Consider the following 17,386-nt stretch of genomic DNA (forward strand, 5'->3'; position numbering starts at 1 on the left):
ATCTGCTGATAACACTGAACCTGGTGTGTGAATCCTCCCACGAGAGAGTTTGACCACCCTTAGTTCACACGCACACACGTGTTATGGATTTTATATATTGATCTGGCTCTTAAGACTTTAACTAAATGGTGGAAAATAATCTGGAAAACATTTGTTAAAAATATAACATTTATAGTTTCTGAAAGGGAGTTTCTGACTGTGTCAAATAGGGTGAATTCAGGTTGATTTGGACACTTTTTCCCCAATCAATCTTAATTCACCCTATGAAGAAGTAGAAGAGTGGAAAATTGGATTAGTCAATCTAAATGTAATGATAACATAAATGCAAATGTTGCTGTCTCACATTATTGCCAGTCTTACTGAAGTGTGACTCGACTCGCGAGCAGCTCCATTTTGGGGTCAAACTGCTGCGGTCGTTTTACTGCAGAAACCTGATGCGAACAGTTGGGTAGACAATTAGCTTGTGCATGATAACGGCCATTTGTTTGATGTATGTTTAGTTTGTAGGTGAAGGGCTTCTTCCTGCCCTGCTGTCATGAACTTGACTCATCTGACTTATCTCCTTCACAGAACACAGTGTTTATCATTTAGTTACGATTCTAAATATATATATATATATATATATATATATATATATATGATGTAATGATGACAGAATTTTAATTTTTGGGTGAACGATCCTTTTAAGAGCTGTAAAAAAGGATGTGATGAATAATGCAAGATTTGCTCAATGATTCATTGTTACCCTTTCTGCAGGTTACACGGTTACACCAGTAAGTGGCGAAAAATTAGCATCTTATGTGTGAATCAATACTTAGTCCCAAATGAAACCATACGCCCCTGCGATCTTCTCAGAGTCTGCATTTAATTTCACTTATTTATGCCCTTCCCTCGCTAACATCCCTTCATCTTGTTCATTTATGTTACGCGAGTGCCCACTACTGGCGGAGGGTACATTTATATGATGATGATATACTAAAAACAGAAACGGTAACACAAAATTGTAATGCATTATGCTGCCAGGCCAGTAGTTGGCGATGACTGCATGATATGCATGCACGTCACCGTCTTTTTTAGTTTGCTCTTTTAGGCCTCCGAAATGCCATTGTTATGTAAATGCATGGCCTTCTCTCATCCACTTGACAAGGTTCAAACACTTCAAAACGGCGGCAGAGATTCCCCTGAGGAAAACTGCTTAGGAAAGTTCACAAGTTTCTAAGTGGAGTTAAGCGCAGCCGATGTCCACACTTTCATGATGTAATGCTGTTTTGACTGTCAGGTAGAGGTCTGCTGCATAGCTCTCTTCAATTTGACCTCTGCAAGTGTGTGCATCAAGGAAGCATATTGGTCGCAAAGGGGGCACTCACAGGCTTCCTTTTGTAACCTAAAATGACCAAAAGGACACACTATGCTACTGTGGACTCACACTCATCCACAAAAATTTAAGAGCACATAAAGTGTCGTTTGGGACAGGGCCTTTGTCCCTTGTGGCCTTCCTCCAAACATGGGGTCCTCGACAGAGCCCATCTCTATCCATATATAATGATGATCAAAATTTAAATTATTGCTTTTGTTTTTTACATTTCAAATGCTCACCCATATGACTTATTGTGAATAAAGTTAATATTTATAAAATCCTAGATTGCATTGAAGTGGGTTATTCAGAATAATTTACTTTAATGTCTGGTGCTGAGGAAATGCAAGATCTATTATGTGAATACAGTCCGTTGAATTCAGTTCACATTCAAACTGGCAAACATAAAACGGGTCAGAAAAGGTCAAAAATGAAAGCTGTGTACGTTTCGACCCTATTTAAAAAGGAATAACCTCCCTCAGAGGTTTGGTAGGAGCTTTCATCACTGGGTAGCCTAAATCTAACCACATAATATTTACAATATTACACATGCAGTCCATAAAGGAAATAAGGTCTATTAGCTCAGTTACATAGACAAACTACATAATCATGAAAAACATCAGTCTAAGCTGGACAGCTAACTTCATTATTATTGTCTTGTTTATAGGCTAATAGACAGAGATGGGCATAAATACATGGAAATGTATTTAAAATACAAATACAAAATACTGTGTGGAAAAATGTATTTAAATACAAATACAAAATACTGTGTGGGAAAATGTATTTAAATACAAATACAGTATTTTGTATTTTGAAAATACACAAAATACATGTTAAATTGAAGATTCAGTGCAGGTATCCCTATTAGGCTGAAATCTATCTGGGCCTATTCTGAATGCCAAAAAGCATTTAGATGTGTGCAACTACTTAGAAACTTTCGTTTTAATTGTATATACCTCTTCCCTTCCCCTGCCCTGTAGGAAATAAAAAACTACAAAAAAAAAAAACCCCAAAAAACTAATTTTTAACTTTTATTATGTTTTATCACCATCATTAAAAGCCAATGTGACAATGTGTAATTTGTTAAGCTAATAATAAATAGTCACAGTGAATTAAGAAACTACATAGGCCTACTGACTTTTAATTCCTTACCTCATTTCTGCACTCTCTGTCATTCTCTCTCTCTCTCTTTCTTAAGTGCTTGCTTCCTTGCTGGTAATTACAAATAAACTTATGTAGTGCAAAATAGCAGCCATTTATATACTTACTTCTGACAAGGTTACAATGTAGTCTATTACTTATGGTGAACACTATTAAAAAAAACTGTAAAACTGTGGGAACCTTTTCTGCTATATAGCAAAGAATAGGGATGGGTGATATGACAATATATGGCATGGTTTCACAATTATCAATATCAGTTTTGATACCACAGCAAAAACTGAATTTCAAACTCTTTTGATGCTTTTTTTTTACGCACGTAGTATAGTAACTTTTATATTTATTTAATGTAAAGTTTATTTGTTTCTATATACATAATTAGAAAATATAAAGTTTATCTAAAATAAATTATTTTTTAATTAGAAATCATTTGGCACTTTTTTTGGTGAACAATAAAACTAAAAGTGTAGTGTATCTTTCATCATTGTCATCACAAATGCACACAATTACTACACTAAACTGATGGAGACAGACAATGATTAACCTAATTATTTCGTCTCTACATAAACAAACATTTGCATAGATGGGTAAACACAATCACAATTTGGAAATGTGTCCAGTTACATTTTCATAAAGCACCATGTTTGTAAAATTTAAAATGATTACATTTACAAAATGAGCCTGCATAGCAGAAATAATGAATAAAGTAATGGTCGGTGTTTAATACAATCGTTAATTGAAATAAAATAATTAATGAATTAAAAAACATATATAACACAGTATTGTTCAATTTAGTGTTATACATATGTTATCATATTAATATGTTTTGTTCTAATGTCTCAAGTCACAATTTCAAGTTTACTGGGTTTAACTTGATTATTTGGGTAGGGTTTAAGAAGTGTACTAAAAAACTTTTTCACATGTGTCGTCAAAATGACCTACAACCTAATCAGTTTACATGTGAAGAAATCCATTTATTCACAAACTTCTCACGAGACGAGTGTTTGACATAGTATAAGAGATGTTTGACAAATTATTCGGCAAACTACTTCCTCTCATTGCTGCTTTTTGGTGGTTTGGAGAACAATTACTCAGAGTCGCCCTCTGTCGTTTTTCACAGAATTATACAATGGAGAGCACGTCAAGCATAAAAGCTGTTTACTGAGGAGCGTGCGCAGTAAGCAGGTAACAGGTTCATGGCGTAGAGCCATGCGAATTGCGAAAGTATAAACAAGGCTTCAACTGCACAAAGCTAAAGAGAAAGCGGAAAGTCCTATCTAAACATTGTAATGTTTATGTGTACAAAGCCATGCTTGCTGATATTGTGGTCTATAACTCCTCCCCGAACTCACGTGAACGAGCAGCGATTTGCCTGTGATTTCGGGCATTTGTCTGCGATTTCTCAAAACCTGTCGGCGAGCCAAAATCGGGGCTAAAATCGTGCAGTCTGAACTCGGCTTAACATGCAGTAACGTTAAAGGGATAGTTCACCCAAAAATGAAATTTTGATGTTTATCTGCTTGCCCCCAGCGCATCCAAGATGTAGGTGACTTTTTTTCTTCAGTAAAACACAAATGAGGATTTTTAACTCCAACCGCTGCTGTCTGTCAGCCAAATAATGGGAGTAGATGGGGACTTCGGCTACAAGAGTAAATAAAGCTGGCTTAGACAAATCCAAATTAAACCCTGTGGCTCGTGACGGCACATTGATGTCCTAAGACACGAAACGATCGGTTTGTGATGTCTGATCGCGCTCTGACAGCGGCAGTGATGTCTGACACTCATTAAAGTATATGCGCGAGACATCACTGCCGTTGTCAGAGCGCGATCAGACATCACTAACCGATGCTGAACGGAGTTGGACATAGTCATGTATTAGAGGTAAAAAATTATATAAATACTGTTCGGTTTCTCACACAAACCGATCGTTTCGTGTCTTAGGACATCAATGTGCCGTCACGAGCCACAGGGTTTAATTTGGATTTGTCTAAGCCAGCTTTATTTACTCTTTTAGCCGAAGTCCCCATCTACTCCCATTATTTGGCTGACAGACAGCAGCGGTTGGAGTTAAAAATCCTCATTTGTGTTTTACTGAAGAAAAAAGTCACCTACATCTTGGATGCGCTGGGGGCAAGCAGATAAACATCAAAATTTCATTTTTGGGTGAACTATCCCTTTAATGCTTCAAACACATTTGACAAGCTACTTTAATCAACAAGTAGCACATCCTCACCTTATTCCAGAAAAGTTGCCGATCCAAGGCTGGGTTGGGGGGGGGGGGGGGGGTTTGGGGGGCGTGTCTGGTCTGAACCTGGTCTGAACTAGTTGATGCATGAAAACAACACCCTGTTCAAGAGGTTGACTGTCTCAAAGTATTTTGAGTATTTTGAAAATACAAAAATACTCATCTTAAATGTATTTAAATACAAATTACATTTGATTTTTTCCAAAGGCTTTAAAATACAAAATACAAAATAGTATTTTGTATTTCAAATACGTATTTTAAATACATGTATCTGAAATACTGCCCATCCCTGCTAATAGACCACATCTTGCATTTGTGTTTTGTGTCTTTACCACCGACAGGTAGTAATTTGGTCCATAAGACACAAAAATAATTTGACAAATATTGGTATTCAATGTCCTGGACATGGCCACAAAGTACAAAATTGTATACACCAAGATAGTTGCATGCCAAAGGCTTTTCTTGCATATAGATGGTGGGTGTTTCCTTACAAAGATAGCAGTTGGATCCATGACCCATATTAAGGAAACACCACATTGCTAAAGGTGCAAGACAAACTCTCTTCTGCTAGCAAACCATTGAAACAACTGGAGAAGGCATTCGGATGATCAATGTTGTGATATCAGTCAACGGCTCTGGGGTGCGTTTCCCAAAGCGAACTATGGTCGCAAGTTCCGTCGTTACCAATAGAGTTCAATGGGACTTACGACCATAGTTCACCAACGATGCTTTCGGGAAACTCACCCCTGATCAGTCCCTCACAGGACTTTCACTTCCTATTTCAGGCTCCGCCCTCGATGCACGATCGTTTTTTTGTTTACATTTGAGATTGTCAACATTGAAACGGCACAGACTTTTGTTTCTACAGCATTCGTTTTTCAGAGAAACTGTGATGAATCTTTTTATTTTCGTCCCAGTGTGTGTTTTCCAGCTTGGTAAGTCATGTAGCCTGTTTTATTTCTGGTGAAAGATAATGGCGAATGTGACTAGATTTCATAAAGAACAAACGTAACGTCCAAATCGTCAAATCATGTTACGTGACTTCGAGATGAGTATGACTTCGCTTGATATGAAAAAGAGTTATTAACAGTGTATTAAACCGCGAATAAGATAAATAGCTCTTTCTCGAGCGGCTGTCTGTGCGCACATTTCAAAATAAACAAAGCCCGAGAGCTTGGGTGCGCGCGGCGCGCCTAACGGTAACAAAACAAGTCAAACTTCCGGGCTTGGTGCTCACGTAAACACAGTCAAGAAGCTGAATTAATTTTTCGGAGTTAAAAGGGGGTCTCTAACCAAAACACAGCTATACAGCATAGGTCAAAACAATACAAGCAAACAGATGAAGAAATTGCATTCAGAAATTTTTTTTTTACACACTATCTCTGTTGCACAATGGAAATTCTCATTAGTTTTGTGCAGCGACTGTTGGTTTTCGTTGTTTATTTTATCATATCATGTTTTTTTTTTTTTTTTACCATATCAAATATGGTTTTAAAATGCCTTTTGTTCCTACACTTACAGTTCCCTCTGGATGTCGATGACCCTTTGTTGTTTATACTGTAGGCCTAGTCATAGTCACGCTGTGTTTATCGTTGAAACTGAAACCTTGTGATTTGTGACAAATATATGAAGCAATATCACATAATCAAGCATAAATGGAATCAAATTCAAACATTTTCACTGTTTATGTACATGACCTACTTTTTTAAGTGATTTCTAATTAACTATTCATTTCTTTTTCAGGTGTGTCTGGTGTTGATACAGACAGAGTCTCAGTGATGGAGGGAGATTCAGTCACGCTGAACACAAATGTTCAAACAAACCAACAAGAAAAGATTAAATGGTTTTTCAATCACACTCGTATAGCTCAAATCAGTGATTATCTCAGTAAGAGCTGTACAGATGTTCAGTGTAATGAAGATACTGAGAGATTCAGAGACAGACTGAAGCTGGATCATCAGACTGGATCTCTGATCATCATGAACATCACAGACTCCGGACTGTATAAACTACAGATCATCGGCAGCAACAGCATCAGTGAAACGATCTTTATTATCACTGTCTATGGTGAGTATGTTACATGTTTAGTCACAGTGTGTTTTGTTTTGACAGCAGTGACTTTCAGTTTTAATGTTTGATTTCAGTTTCTGTTCCAGTGACTTTTAGTTTGTGTCTTCATGTTTTTCTGTCTTTTGTCACCGTTCTGTATCTTGTTTCTCATTTTTCTCATTATAGTTGCCCTCAGTTCCTCAGAGTTATTGTCTTTGTTGTTGTAACTTATTGTGTAAGTTGTTCAAAGTTCTTCTGCTCTTTATTCTGTGTTCTCATCATTGTCTTTGTTTTGTAAATAACATGTTTGGCTGCAAAGAGATTCACATCTCCATTTTGTTGATAGTCTCAGCCTCAGTTGTCATGCCAGTGGACTGTTGGCTAAATGGTCTGATGCATATGGCACACAAAATTAGAAACACTTATCGTAATCTGATTGATTGAATTCTACAGGATTTTCAGGAGACGTGCGTCGCAGTCTTTAAAAGTCCACCTGGGAACAGAGCCCCTTATGGAAGAAGAAAGCCATCATGTTCGCAATTGTGAAACTGAGCGCTTATCAAGATTAACTATACGTTGGATGTGAAGTATGTAAAGTTCACAGCATAGACTCAGTAAAACACATCCAAGAGTTTTACACGGCGGTCTGTTAATGTAGGGACATCGACTTTACATTTTCATGCCCCTAAACATGACGCCGAACAGAATGAACTGTGATTGGTTGCTTTACGTATCAGTCACATGGCCTCTGGGCGGCCAATGAAAGCTACTGTGGAGTCCAGACCTTCTGCGGTCAGTCTGAAGGCCTGGTAGCACAAGACTAGATTGTTTTTTTTTCAAATGAAAGGTTTATTTAATATTTATAATTCATGTTGTAGTCATTAATCTTTTTCATATTTCCATAGTTAAATTTCAAACATCTCCGTTAATTTTAACCTACAGTCTTCCAGATCCATGCTTTTGGTTCTTTCTTGTTCCATGTTGTTTCTGTTTTTTATAACGGCAAAAAGCAGATGTTTATTGGTGTTTCAGATGTTCCTGTGCGAGAAGAAATGAAGACGGTGAAGGAGGGAGAATCTGTCACTTTCGATCCTGGTGTCATAAACAACCCAAATAATTTGATGAGATGGTATTTTAATGGCACTGCTCTAGCTGAAATCACTGGAGATCAGAGTAAGATCTGTACAGATGTTCAGTGTGATGAGAGATTCAGAGACAGACTGAAGCTGGATCATCAGACTGGATCTCTGACCATCATGAACACCAGAACCACAGACTCTGGAGATTATCATCTTGACATTATCACCAACAGCAGCAGCATCCGCCGTCAGCACAGCATCAGAATTATCAGTGAAAAGAGCCTTAGTGAGTATAATTAAGTCTTTCAGTTCATTTTCCCTTCAGCAGGTTTAGAATGTAATTCAGTAGTGTTATGTTTTCATTGTGGCCTGTCAGAAACATCTGTGCCTCACAGTCACTATCACAGTGACATGGCACAATAAATGTGTTGCTCAATGTTCGTAAGTTATCATAATGCATAATATCAGTTAGTTTACCCCTGTATTGCTGTTTTTAAGCAACAAAAAACACCAGATGGCGCCATTTATCTGTTCACACAATATCATAACCGATGGAAAGGTGTAAATATCGAGATAAGATATCTAAAGAAAAAAAATAAAAAAAGAAATCAAGATCTCTAGTAAAAATGATTGTTCGTCTGTTTCATTACAGATTGGATTGTGTATGTTGCTATTGGAGTAGGAAGTGTTCTGCTGATTGCAGTTGTAACTGGTGAGAATTTCTGCATGTTGTGTTTTCTGTGTGTGTGTGTGTGAGAGAGAGAGAGGGAGGGAGAGAGAGAGAGATATGGTTTCAATCAGTTATCATTAAAAAATATTTAGATGTGTAGGTTAAGGAAAATGAATGGATTTTTTTAATGAGGTTAAGACTTTTTTATTATTTTAATATGTTCATTGAGGTTCACTTATTATGTTAAGAATGATTTTGGCACACACACACAAAAAGAAAAAAGAAAACAAATATATATGTGGAACTGATCCTCTGAAATAACCAGGTTTTAAGGTGTGTCTCCTTTAAAGGAATCATTCACCCAAAAAATGAAAAGTTATTCCATGAAGCAATCCATTGTTTTTTGAGAAGTTATATATATATATATATATATATATATATATATATATATATATAGATAAATATATATATATATACACACACACACACACACATATTCACATACATATATATAGTCAGTAATTGTTTACATTACAGTATTCGTTCCATATCTTTGAGTATTTTAGAGATAAATTCATTTTAAGTCTCAAAATAAAAGTCCGTTCTTCCATATTGTATATTTCTTTAACAATTTCTCCATTCACAAAATGAGGGGGTGTCCTGCTTATAACAATGCCTGGTAAAACTCTTCTTACATGCAACACTTAAAATATTTACAAGATACACATCTCCTTTCAACACAATGTGTGCAAAGTTTCCAAGATACAATGTTATCAAATCTCTTGGTATTTCATATCCTAAAATCTTTTTAAACTCCAACAAAGCTATGCTCCAGAAAGGTAATATTTTTGTACAACTCCAGAATACATGGAGATGATCAAAATCAACCTGACCACACATCTTCCAGCATAGTTGTGGATAATTGTTTACTTTTAATTTTGGGAGTAATGAAGAAACGCACCAGATTTTTCCATGCAAACTCTTTCCACCTCTGTGAACAGGAACGTGTTGTGTCTTATAAGCAATACCCCATTTTTCATCTGGAATTTCATCATCTAATTCTCTTTCCCATTTCTGCTTGATATAGCTAGATGAGTCTTTTCTATTCTCCATCACGGCCCGGAAAGAAGAGATTATTCTAGGATTATTCTTTAGGAGTCATTTATCAATTTGAGTTTATTAAATTACTCTCTTTCAAAATAGTCCCGTGTTTGTAAGTAACAAGAGAAATCATTATTATCCAAATTATAATTGACTTTTACTTCTGCAAAACTTTAACATTTTCTTTGTAAAACAAAGGTGCAGTTAATGCAGTTAAACCTTTAGTTGCCCATCTCCTAAACCCTACATCAAGAAGCCCTAGTTTAATATTATGATCAAATGCCACCCATCTCAACAATAAAATCTGATATTGTAGGTTATACTGCTCAACTAATTTAATCCACACCTCAAGTGTGGTTACTGTTATTTGATCTGTAGCTTATTTTTTTAGGGCCAAGGACCCTCAAGCTATCCTATATGACTACCTTCTTTCAGCCAAATACAATCAGAGTAATATTAAAAAAAATATTCTCACTCTTCCAAGCTTTGAATGGGGCTTGTGAATGTAAAGCCCAAAAAAGTGCATCCGTCCGTCATAAAAGTAATCCACATGGCTCCAGGGGGTTAATAAAAGCCTTCTGAAGCAAAGCAATGTGTTTTTGGCAAGAACAATATCCATATTTAAAAATTTCTAAACTATAATAATAACTTCCATGCAAACGACCTCTGACGTGACGTAGGATGTAGGAACCTAGTGAAAAAGAAATATACTAAAATGTATTTGAAATACATTTATTTCATGCTAAGTATACTACAAATACATTTACTGTACATATTATGTATTTAATAAAAATATGCTTCAACTGTACTTTTGGTATACTAAACTGGTATACCTAAAGTCTGCTAAATTGGAACAACTAATTTTGTACTTAATGTACTGTAATTGTGCAGAGGTTGTGTTGAGGTCCAACTAAAGATATATACAAGTATATTTGATTGTGTTAAAGTGGAATTATTTCAAATTCAGGTACACTTTAAATACCTTGCATTTAAAGACTGATATTATACAAAGATCAATCCTTATTAATAGTGTTATTAAAACTTATTTTAATATTAAGAAATGTGCACAAGTAGTACCCCAAATGAAAAATGAATGAAATGAAATGAATAAAATTTTTATATTAAGTCTAAAGCGATATGTCTGTACATATGTTTGAAGTGTATTATTACTTTTTTACTAGGGTAGTGTAAGCTTAGGTGAGAGTATGCCTCTCGCGTTTCAAACAATAGTGCTGGGCAACACTCTTACTCTACTCTTATATGGCTTGAGGGTGAGTAAATCATGAGATAATTTTCATTTGTGGGTGAACTATCACTTTAACGCTTATCAGTAAATGGCCACTATTATGATTGGCTAACATCATTGCACAAGAAACAGTATCAACACCCATTCACTGTTGCACATGAGTGTGTTTTGTTTCTTTTACCTTCTGTCATTCTGTTTTCTTCTTACAGGAGCATCTGCAAAGGTTTTCCTGTTTACTTCTCTAAATAAAACAACTATCCTTTAATTGCACAGGGGAACATACATTATCACTTACAGTAATCTAAAAATATATATAATTTTGACTGTGAAAGACGAGAAAAGCCTGTTAATTGACTAACGGTATACCGTTAACTATATATGTGGAAAATGTAATAGAGCTAACCGTACATTCATTTTCTAGTAAAATTGTACCAGTAAAATTGACAAATCATCTTATAATATACAATGAAAAAATCATTAAGTGACATTCCCAGAATCCCATGACATTTTGTTGCAACTTATGTACATTATGGTTCTGTGGAACATGCTATGTTGGTAAATATTTATAAGTTTATTGCATTATTTTAGTGTCATGTGTTATTGGTATAGTGTTTTGTGTTTGTGTGTATGGCACTGTGTACATTTGTAAATTGCAGTATTACTTTCTGTTAATATGTTTACATGGTATTTTTGCAGAATTATTTAGCTGTACCCTGCTGTTTATGATATTGTTCATATTATTATTCTTTTATTTTTTTAACAATACATTATAAAATAATAAATCCTTGTACTCTTTCTCATCCATTCATTTTTACCCTTACTCTACAAGAACTCTTTGAGCGCCCCCTAGCGTTCACACACAGATTATTCCCTCCAAAGGCCACTTGTCTCTCAAGCAATGCATTCTGGGGGAAGAAAAAAACATGGGGAGTAAAAGTTGGTTTGAGAGCAGTTTCTTAATTTGTGTATAGAAATGAAGTATAGTCCAATATGTGTATTCTCATTGTAAATGCATTTTGAACCAGTACAGGCAATACAGATCCATGTTGGATTTCTGTCCATCCATTGACAGTCCATGCAACTACCACTTTGACACATAAAAAGTTTATAAAGTAATTATGAAAAGAATCCATATGAATTGAACGGTTTAGTCCAAATTTTCTGAAGAGACTTTTGCTTTATTTGATGAAAAGTTTACATTTAGGCTTTTGTTCACATATAAACATTCATCAATGCACACAGCAGGTATGGGATGCTCAAGCATGAATGCTTGACGTGCGAGACCTAATGAGTTTCATTCTCATTCTCGTTTGAGCTTCAATAACCAAGAATGGTCCTCATTGGTCCTTGCTGAAGCTCAAACGTGCTGCGTAACACATGACAATAAACCTCATGTTCACTCTCATGTGTTATGCAGCATGTTTAAGATTCAGTGAGAACCAATGAGGACCATTCTTGTGTGTTACACAGCATGATTGAGCTTGTGGAGTCAAATAAACCCAATTTTATGCATATTTGGCCATCAGCCATTTAGAATGCTATATATTTTATGCATTGACATATACAAAATTTGGTATGTGTCAGTGATGTCATGTCCAGAAGGAAAAAAATTCATGAAATTGCTATGAATTGAAAAATTATAATGAAATTTAAAAAAAAAAAAAAATGCTAATTGCTTTTGATTGATTTTGCCTTTTGAAAAGAAGTCTTAACTGATTTCTGATGGATTTTCTGTGTTGACACCTTGGAAACCAAACCAAAGGTTAAAAAACCGTTTCACAATAGTAGCCAGGAATGGAAAAGGTCCTTCAACCAAACTCTCAAATACATGTTAACCACAAATGTTTAATAATAGTGTCTTATGCACATGTATAATAGCATGTATTTAAGGGAGCAAGACCACAGCAGGTAACTGAGCTGGTACTCTCAGTGTGGAATGTTATGAAGTTTTTATATCATAATATAATATGTTAATGTTAGATTTTTGTTCCAGAATTGGTGCTAATTTCAGGCCTAAGTCTGTATGGATTTTCAACAATCTCTACAACTTCTAAAGAGCAGAAATCATATAATGAATCCAAATGTGTAGTAAAAGAGACTTGTATGCAGGAAAAGATTAAAGATAGTTTCTTCATCCTATGCAGACAGACGCATACTCAGTGTGATTCTCCTCTTTAGCCACCTGTAAAAACACAACACACATGATACAAAAAGAAAATTACATTTTCTAACTGCACACAAAATTAATTAATAAAGTAAAGAACTGCTCCAATGACATCACCCCAAATATGTTGACTGTAACACAAACTATTGACGACAACAAAAGATATCAAAAGATGTTTCCTCTTCCATTTTAAAAGTCTTGTTTATTTTGTATCAGATCATCATCACAATAACTCACCATTTTTTGTGCATTTCTTTTGTAAAATATCGGATCAGCGTAAATGATCTCTTCATCATAAGACTGAACTGTTGCATCATCAACATCCACAACTATAGCAAATAAAAATAAAATCCATGCATTAAAAACAAAATTTAAATGTAACTACATCTTTGTCACATTCAAAGTGTAAATTGAGATGAGTTAATTGTGATATGAACGTAATCCACAGAAATTACGCATGCTATTTCCAGTAGGTAACACTTGCCTTCTTGATCAGTTTTTCTATATTTCCTGCAAATGCAGAAGATCCCAACTGCGACTAAAATCAACAGAGATCCAGCAGAGATCAACAATATCAGAGAGAATGAGTTTGAAGGAGACTGTCCGTCTGGTGCTGTAATGATAAAAAAGTGCATGCATCTGATTTGCAACAAAACACAAGAGATCAGGTCAGTAAATAAAAGCTAATATCAGCTCTGTTGTACCTGCACATGTGTGACAGAGGTGAGTGATGTCCAGATGTTGAGTCTGGTTGCTGATGGGATTGTTCAGCACACAGCTGTAGGTGTTTTTATCCTGATATTCCACCTCCAGAGGTAGAGAGAGACTGATGCTGAGATCAGACACACTGATGCTGGACAATAAACTGTTTCCTTTGTACCAGGAGAGAGTCACATGACTCACATTCACAGCTGAACACACCAGTGAACAATCTGATGATGATGAAGAACATTGTGAAGAGTTACTGCTGATGACAGGAACAGGCAGACGAGCTGGAAAACATCAGAGAATAAATATAATGCTTGGTTTATTGAGTGAATATTTGCATTTTGCCATGTAAATAAATAAATAAAAATATGTGAACTGCGAACATTTGGATAAATGATCTCACCATAGACAGAAACTCTGAATGTTTTTGATGAGTCTTTTGCTCTACTCATCTTTATTTCATAGTGTCCAGTATGTTCAATTCTGGTGTTTGTGATGGTCAGAGATCCAGTTTGATCGTCCAGCTTCAGTCTGTCTCTGAATCTCCCATCAAGAGCATCATCATATAAGATTCTAGACTTTCTATTGATTTTAGCTATGAGAGACTTTTCAGCTCCAAATCTCCACAGTATATCTTCATCTTCATGTATTTCAGTAATACCAGTGTATAAAGTGACAGAATCTCCCTCCATCACTGATACTGAATGTATCTCATTTGTTTCAGCAGCAAACACACCTGAAGTATATGAAAACGTTTTGATTCATATTGGTTTAAAACCCTGAAATCAGTTTGTAACCTTTAAATGTGAAATGAAGAACAGCAGCAGAGACAAAATATTATATATCAGTTACATGAACAGACAGATGAGCATTTATCTTTATCTTTAATGTGTTTTTAGGTTATCTCCTGTAGAGCAAAATAAATGTGTGAGGTTACATATCACATTCATAAATTTAAGTTTAATTCTGCTTATCATTTCATAGTATGTTTTATTGACATTAAAACAGGTTCGCTGAGAGAAGGCCTGCATATATAGTAAATCTCAGTTTGATTTGATTGATTGCAAAGAAATAAAAATCCCTCAGTTGAACAGCAGCAGTATTGATCTGAAACAGAAAGAAATGCAGCAATAAAAAACTTACCAATCAGACATCTCCAGCACAAACAGAACAAAACAAGCATGTGAAACATTTCCATTCAGCGTCTGATGTAAGCCTATATCCGCTGAAAACACTCAAGCTGGTTTGAATCCTCCCACTGCTGTATTTGACCCTCCTAATGCACACATGCTCAGTGTGATACATATATAAATGTCTTTATGACTCTTATTGACACTTTAAACATTAATATCAAAAAAATATATAGCCTATATATTTTTAACATTTATACTTTTTGAACAGTAGTTGTCGGACAGAGTTAAGTATGTAAAGATTGAAAAGTGCAATGTGTAAATCTTCATAAATTTCATGGTAAAATAAAAATTTTGACTTTTAAAATGGTTTACAATCAAATGATAAAACAGGTCAAATCATCTCCCATCTCTCGTTTCTGGTCTTACTAAAGTGTGACACTAACATCTCAACAGAGTCAAACTGAAACCTGCTGTGGTCTGATTTCCTCAGAAAGATAGTGTGATCTCTTAGGTGGACAAACAGCTTGTGCATGTAGGTGAAAACTTCCTGCATGAATCTCACAGTTGATGCCCTCTAACAGTTTGAAGCAAAATTAATCCATCAAAAAAGGTCAAAGAGTCACAGATAAACATCTAAAAGGCATTACCTATTGAATCATTGATAAACCTCACAGAAGACATTGACCGTGACTTGTCTGTATAAAAGAGCACTTGTATATGTCTGTATTAAGTTAGTATATGTTTCAAATGTCTTTATAGTTTCCATATTGTGTATGTGACCTTTTTTTTCCTGCACTGCCTCATTTGCACAGTTGTCTGTCTGCGCCTTTAAAGCTGACTTCACTGTTTGCATTGAACTAATATAACTTATTCTTGCTTTACCTTTAAAGGTGCCCTAGAATCAGAATTTGAATTTTCCTCGGCATAGTTGAATAACAAGAATTCAGTAGGCTACATGGAAAAGACATACATTGAGTTTCAAACTCCATTGTTTCCTCCTTCTTATGTAAATCTCATTTGTTTAAAAGACTTCCGGAAAACACTCGGATCTCAACATAACACCGACTGTTACGTTACAGTCGGGATCATTAATATGTATGACCCCAATATTTGCATAATGCCAGCCCATTCGACGCATTAGACAAGGAAAGGCAGTATTAACGGCTGGATCTGTGCACAGACAAGGTAAGCAAGCAAGAACAACAGCGAAAAATGGCAGATGGAGCAATAATAACTGACATGATCCATGATATCATGATATTTTTAGTGATATTTGTAAATTGTCTTTCTAAATGTTTCATTAGCATGTTGCTAATGTACTGTTAAATGTGGTTAAAGTTACCATCGTTTCTTACTGTATTCACGGAGACGAGAGTCGTTGCTATTTTCATTTTTAAACACGTGCAGTCTGTATAATTCATAAACACAACTTCATTCTTTATAAATCTCTCCAACAGTGTGTAATGTTAGCTTTAGCCCGTTAGCCACAGAGCATAGCCTCAAACTAACACAGAATCAAACGTAACCATCTAAATAAATACTTTACTCACATAATTCGAAGCATGCATGCAGCATGCATGACGAACATCTTGTAAAGATCCATTTGAGGGTTATATTAGCTGTGTGAACTGTGTTTATGCGATGTATATATAGTCGAGAGCTCGTGTGGCAGAGGAAGCGCATCTCTTAAAGGGGCCGTGCTGAAAAAATCAGTGCATAGTTAATGATGCCCCAAAATAGGCAGTTAAAAAAATTTATTAAAAAAAAATCTATGGGGTATTTTGAGCTGAAACTTCACAGACACATTCAGGGGACACCTAGGACTTATATTACATCTTGTAAAAAAACAATCTAGGGCACCTTTAAGTTTAAAGGGTAAGTTCACCCAAAAATGAAATTTCTGTCATTAATTACTCACCCTCATGTTGTTCCACAACCATAAGACCTTCGTTCATCATCAATTAATATATTTTTGATGAAATCCTTTTTTTTTTTTTTTTTTTTAATCCTCCATAGATAGTAATGAAATTCCAGAAATGCTGCAACATATATGTTTAGAAGAATGGGGAGAGATGAATTTGTTGGATAAAGTCATTTTTTTTGTTTTGTTTTTGTGCACAAAAAGTATTCTCGTCACTTCATAACATAAGGTTGAACCACTGCAGTCACGCTGACTGTTCTAACAAGGTTTTTACTACTTTTCTGGACACTGAATGTGGTAATTTCTTTGCTCTCTATTAGGGATTGACCAATATGCATTTTTCAGGGCCGATGCCGATACCGATTATTACAGATCAAGGAGACCGATAACCGATATTTTGAACCGATATGTGTCTAGTGTAAAAATTAAAATTAATGTCAAAATTAAGAATAAAAAGGCCTCTGACAAAGACTCTTTAAATTATTTTAACACATCTTTAATTCTGAGAACTGTTCATAATAACAACATTAATATTAATAATAACAACAAACATAAAAA

At 35.3% G+C, this 17,386-nt stretch overlaps 2 protein-coding genes across 2 annotated transcripts; one reads left to right on the forward strand and one right to left on the reverse strand.

Annotated features, from left to right (window-relative positions):
- The first annotated feature begins 5,535 nt into the window (after positions 1 to 5,535).
- Positions 5,536 to 11,692, forward strand: LOC137027948 (uncharacterized). The gene is made up of 5 exons (XM_067396585.1): positions 5,536 to 5,692; positions 6,501 to 6,824; positions 7,839 to 8,171; positions 8,538 to 8,597; positions 11,112 to 11,692. Exons 1-5 carry the CDS (start codon positions 5,650 to 5,652, stop codon positions 11,165 to 11,167), a joined length of 816 nt encoding a protein of 271 aa, XP_067252686.1. The 5' UTR covers positions 5,536 to 5,649; the 3' UTR covers positions 11,168 to 11,692.
- A 1,142-nt stretch (positions 11,693 to 12,834) lies between these two features.
- On the reverse strand, positions 12,835 to 14,744 carry LOC137029261 (CD48 antigen-like). Its single transcript, XM_067398834.1, has 4 exons — positions 14,178 to 14,744; positions 13,551 to 14,058; positions 13,304 to 13,395; positions 12,835 to 13,084 (listed from the first exon to the last, which is right to left on the reverse strand). Exons 1-2 carry the CDS (start codon positions 14,464 to 14,466, stop codon positions 13,736 to 13,738), a joined length of 612 nt encoding a protein of 203 aa, XP_067254935.1. The 5' UTR covers positions 14,467 to 14,744; the 3' UTR covers positions 12,835 to 13,084; positions 13,304 to 13,395; positions 13,551 to 13,735.
- Positions 14,745 to 17,386: the final 2,642 nt, after the last annotated feature.

The sequence above is a fragment of the Chanodichthys erythropterus genome, chromosome 10 (assembly GCF_024489055.1).
Source record: "Chanodichthys erythropterus isolate Z2021 chromosome 10, ASM2448905v1, whole genome shotgun sequence".
In the NCBI taxonomy this organism is placed as follows: Eukaryota; Metazoa; Chordata; class Actinopteri; order Cypriniformes; family Xenocyprididae; genus Chanodichthys; species Chanodichthys erythropterus.

Bases quoted from the DNA above. Each gene is read 5' to 3' on its own strand.
- LOC137027948 (XM_067396585.1), top strand. From the start codon at position 5,650: ATGAATCTTTTTATTTTCGTCCCAGTGTGTGTTTTCCAGCTTG. The intron at 5,693-6,500 runs GTAAGTCATGTA...TTTCTTTTTCAG, and splicing joins AGTGTGTGTTTTCCAGCTTG to GTGTGTCTGGTGTTGATACA. The intron at 8,598-11,111 runs GTGAGAATTTCT...TTCTTCTTACAG, and splicing joins GCTGATTGCAGTTGTAACTG to GAGCATCTGCAAAGGTTTTC.
- LOC137029261 (XM_067398834.1), bottom strand. From the start codon at position 14,466: ATGGAGGGAGATTCTGTCACTTTATACACTGGTATTACTGAAATACAT. The intron at 14,059-14,177 runs GTGAGATCATTT...GATGTTTTCCAG, and splicing joins ATTCAGAGTTTCTGTCTATG to CTCGTCTGCCTGTTCCTGTC.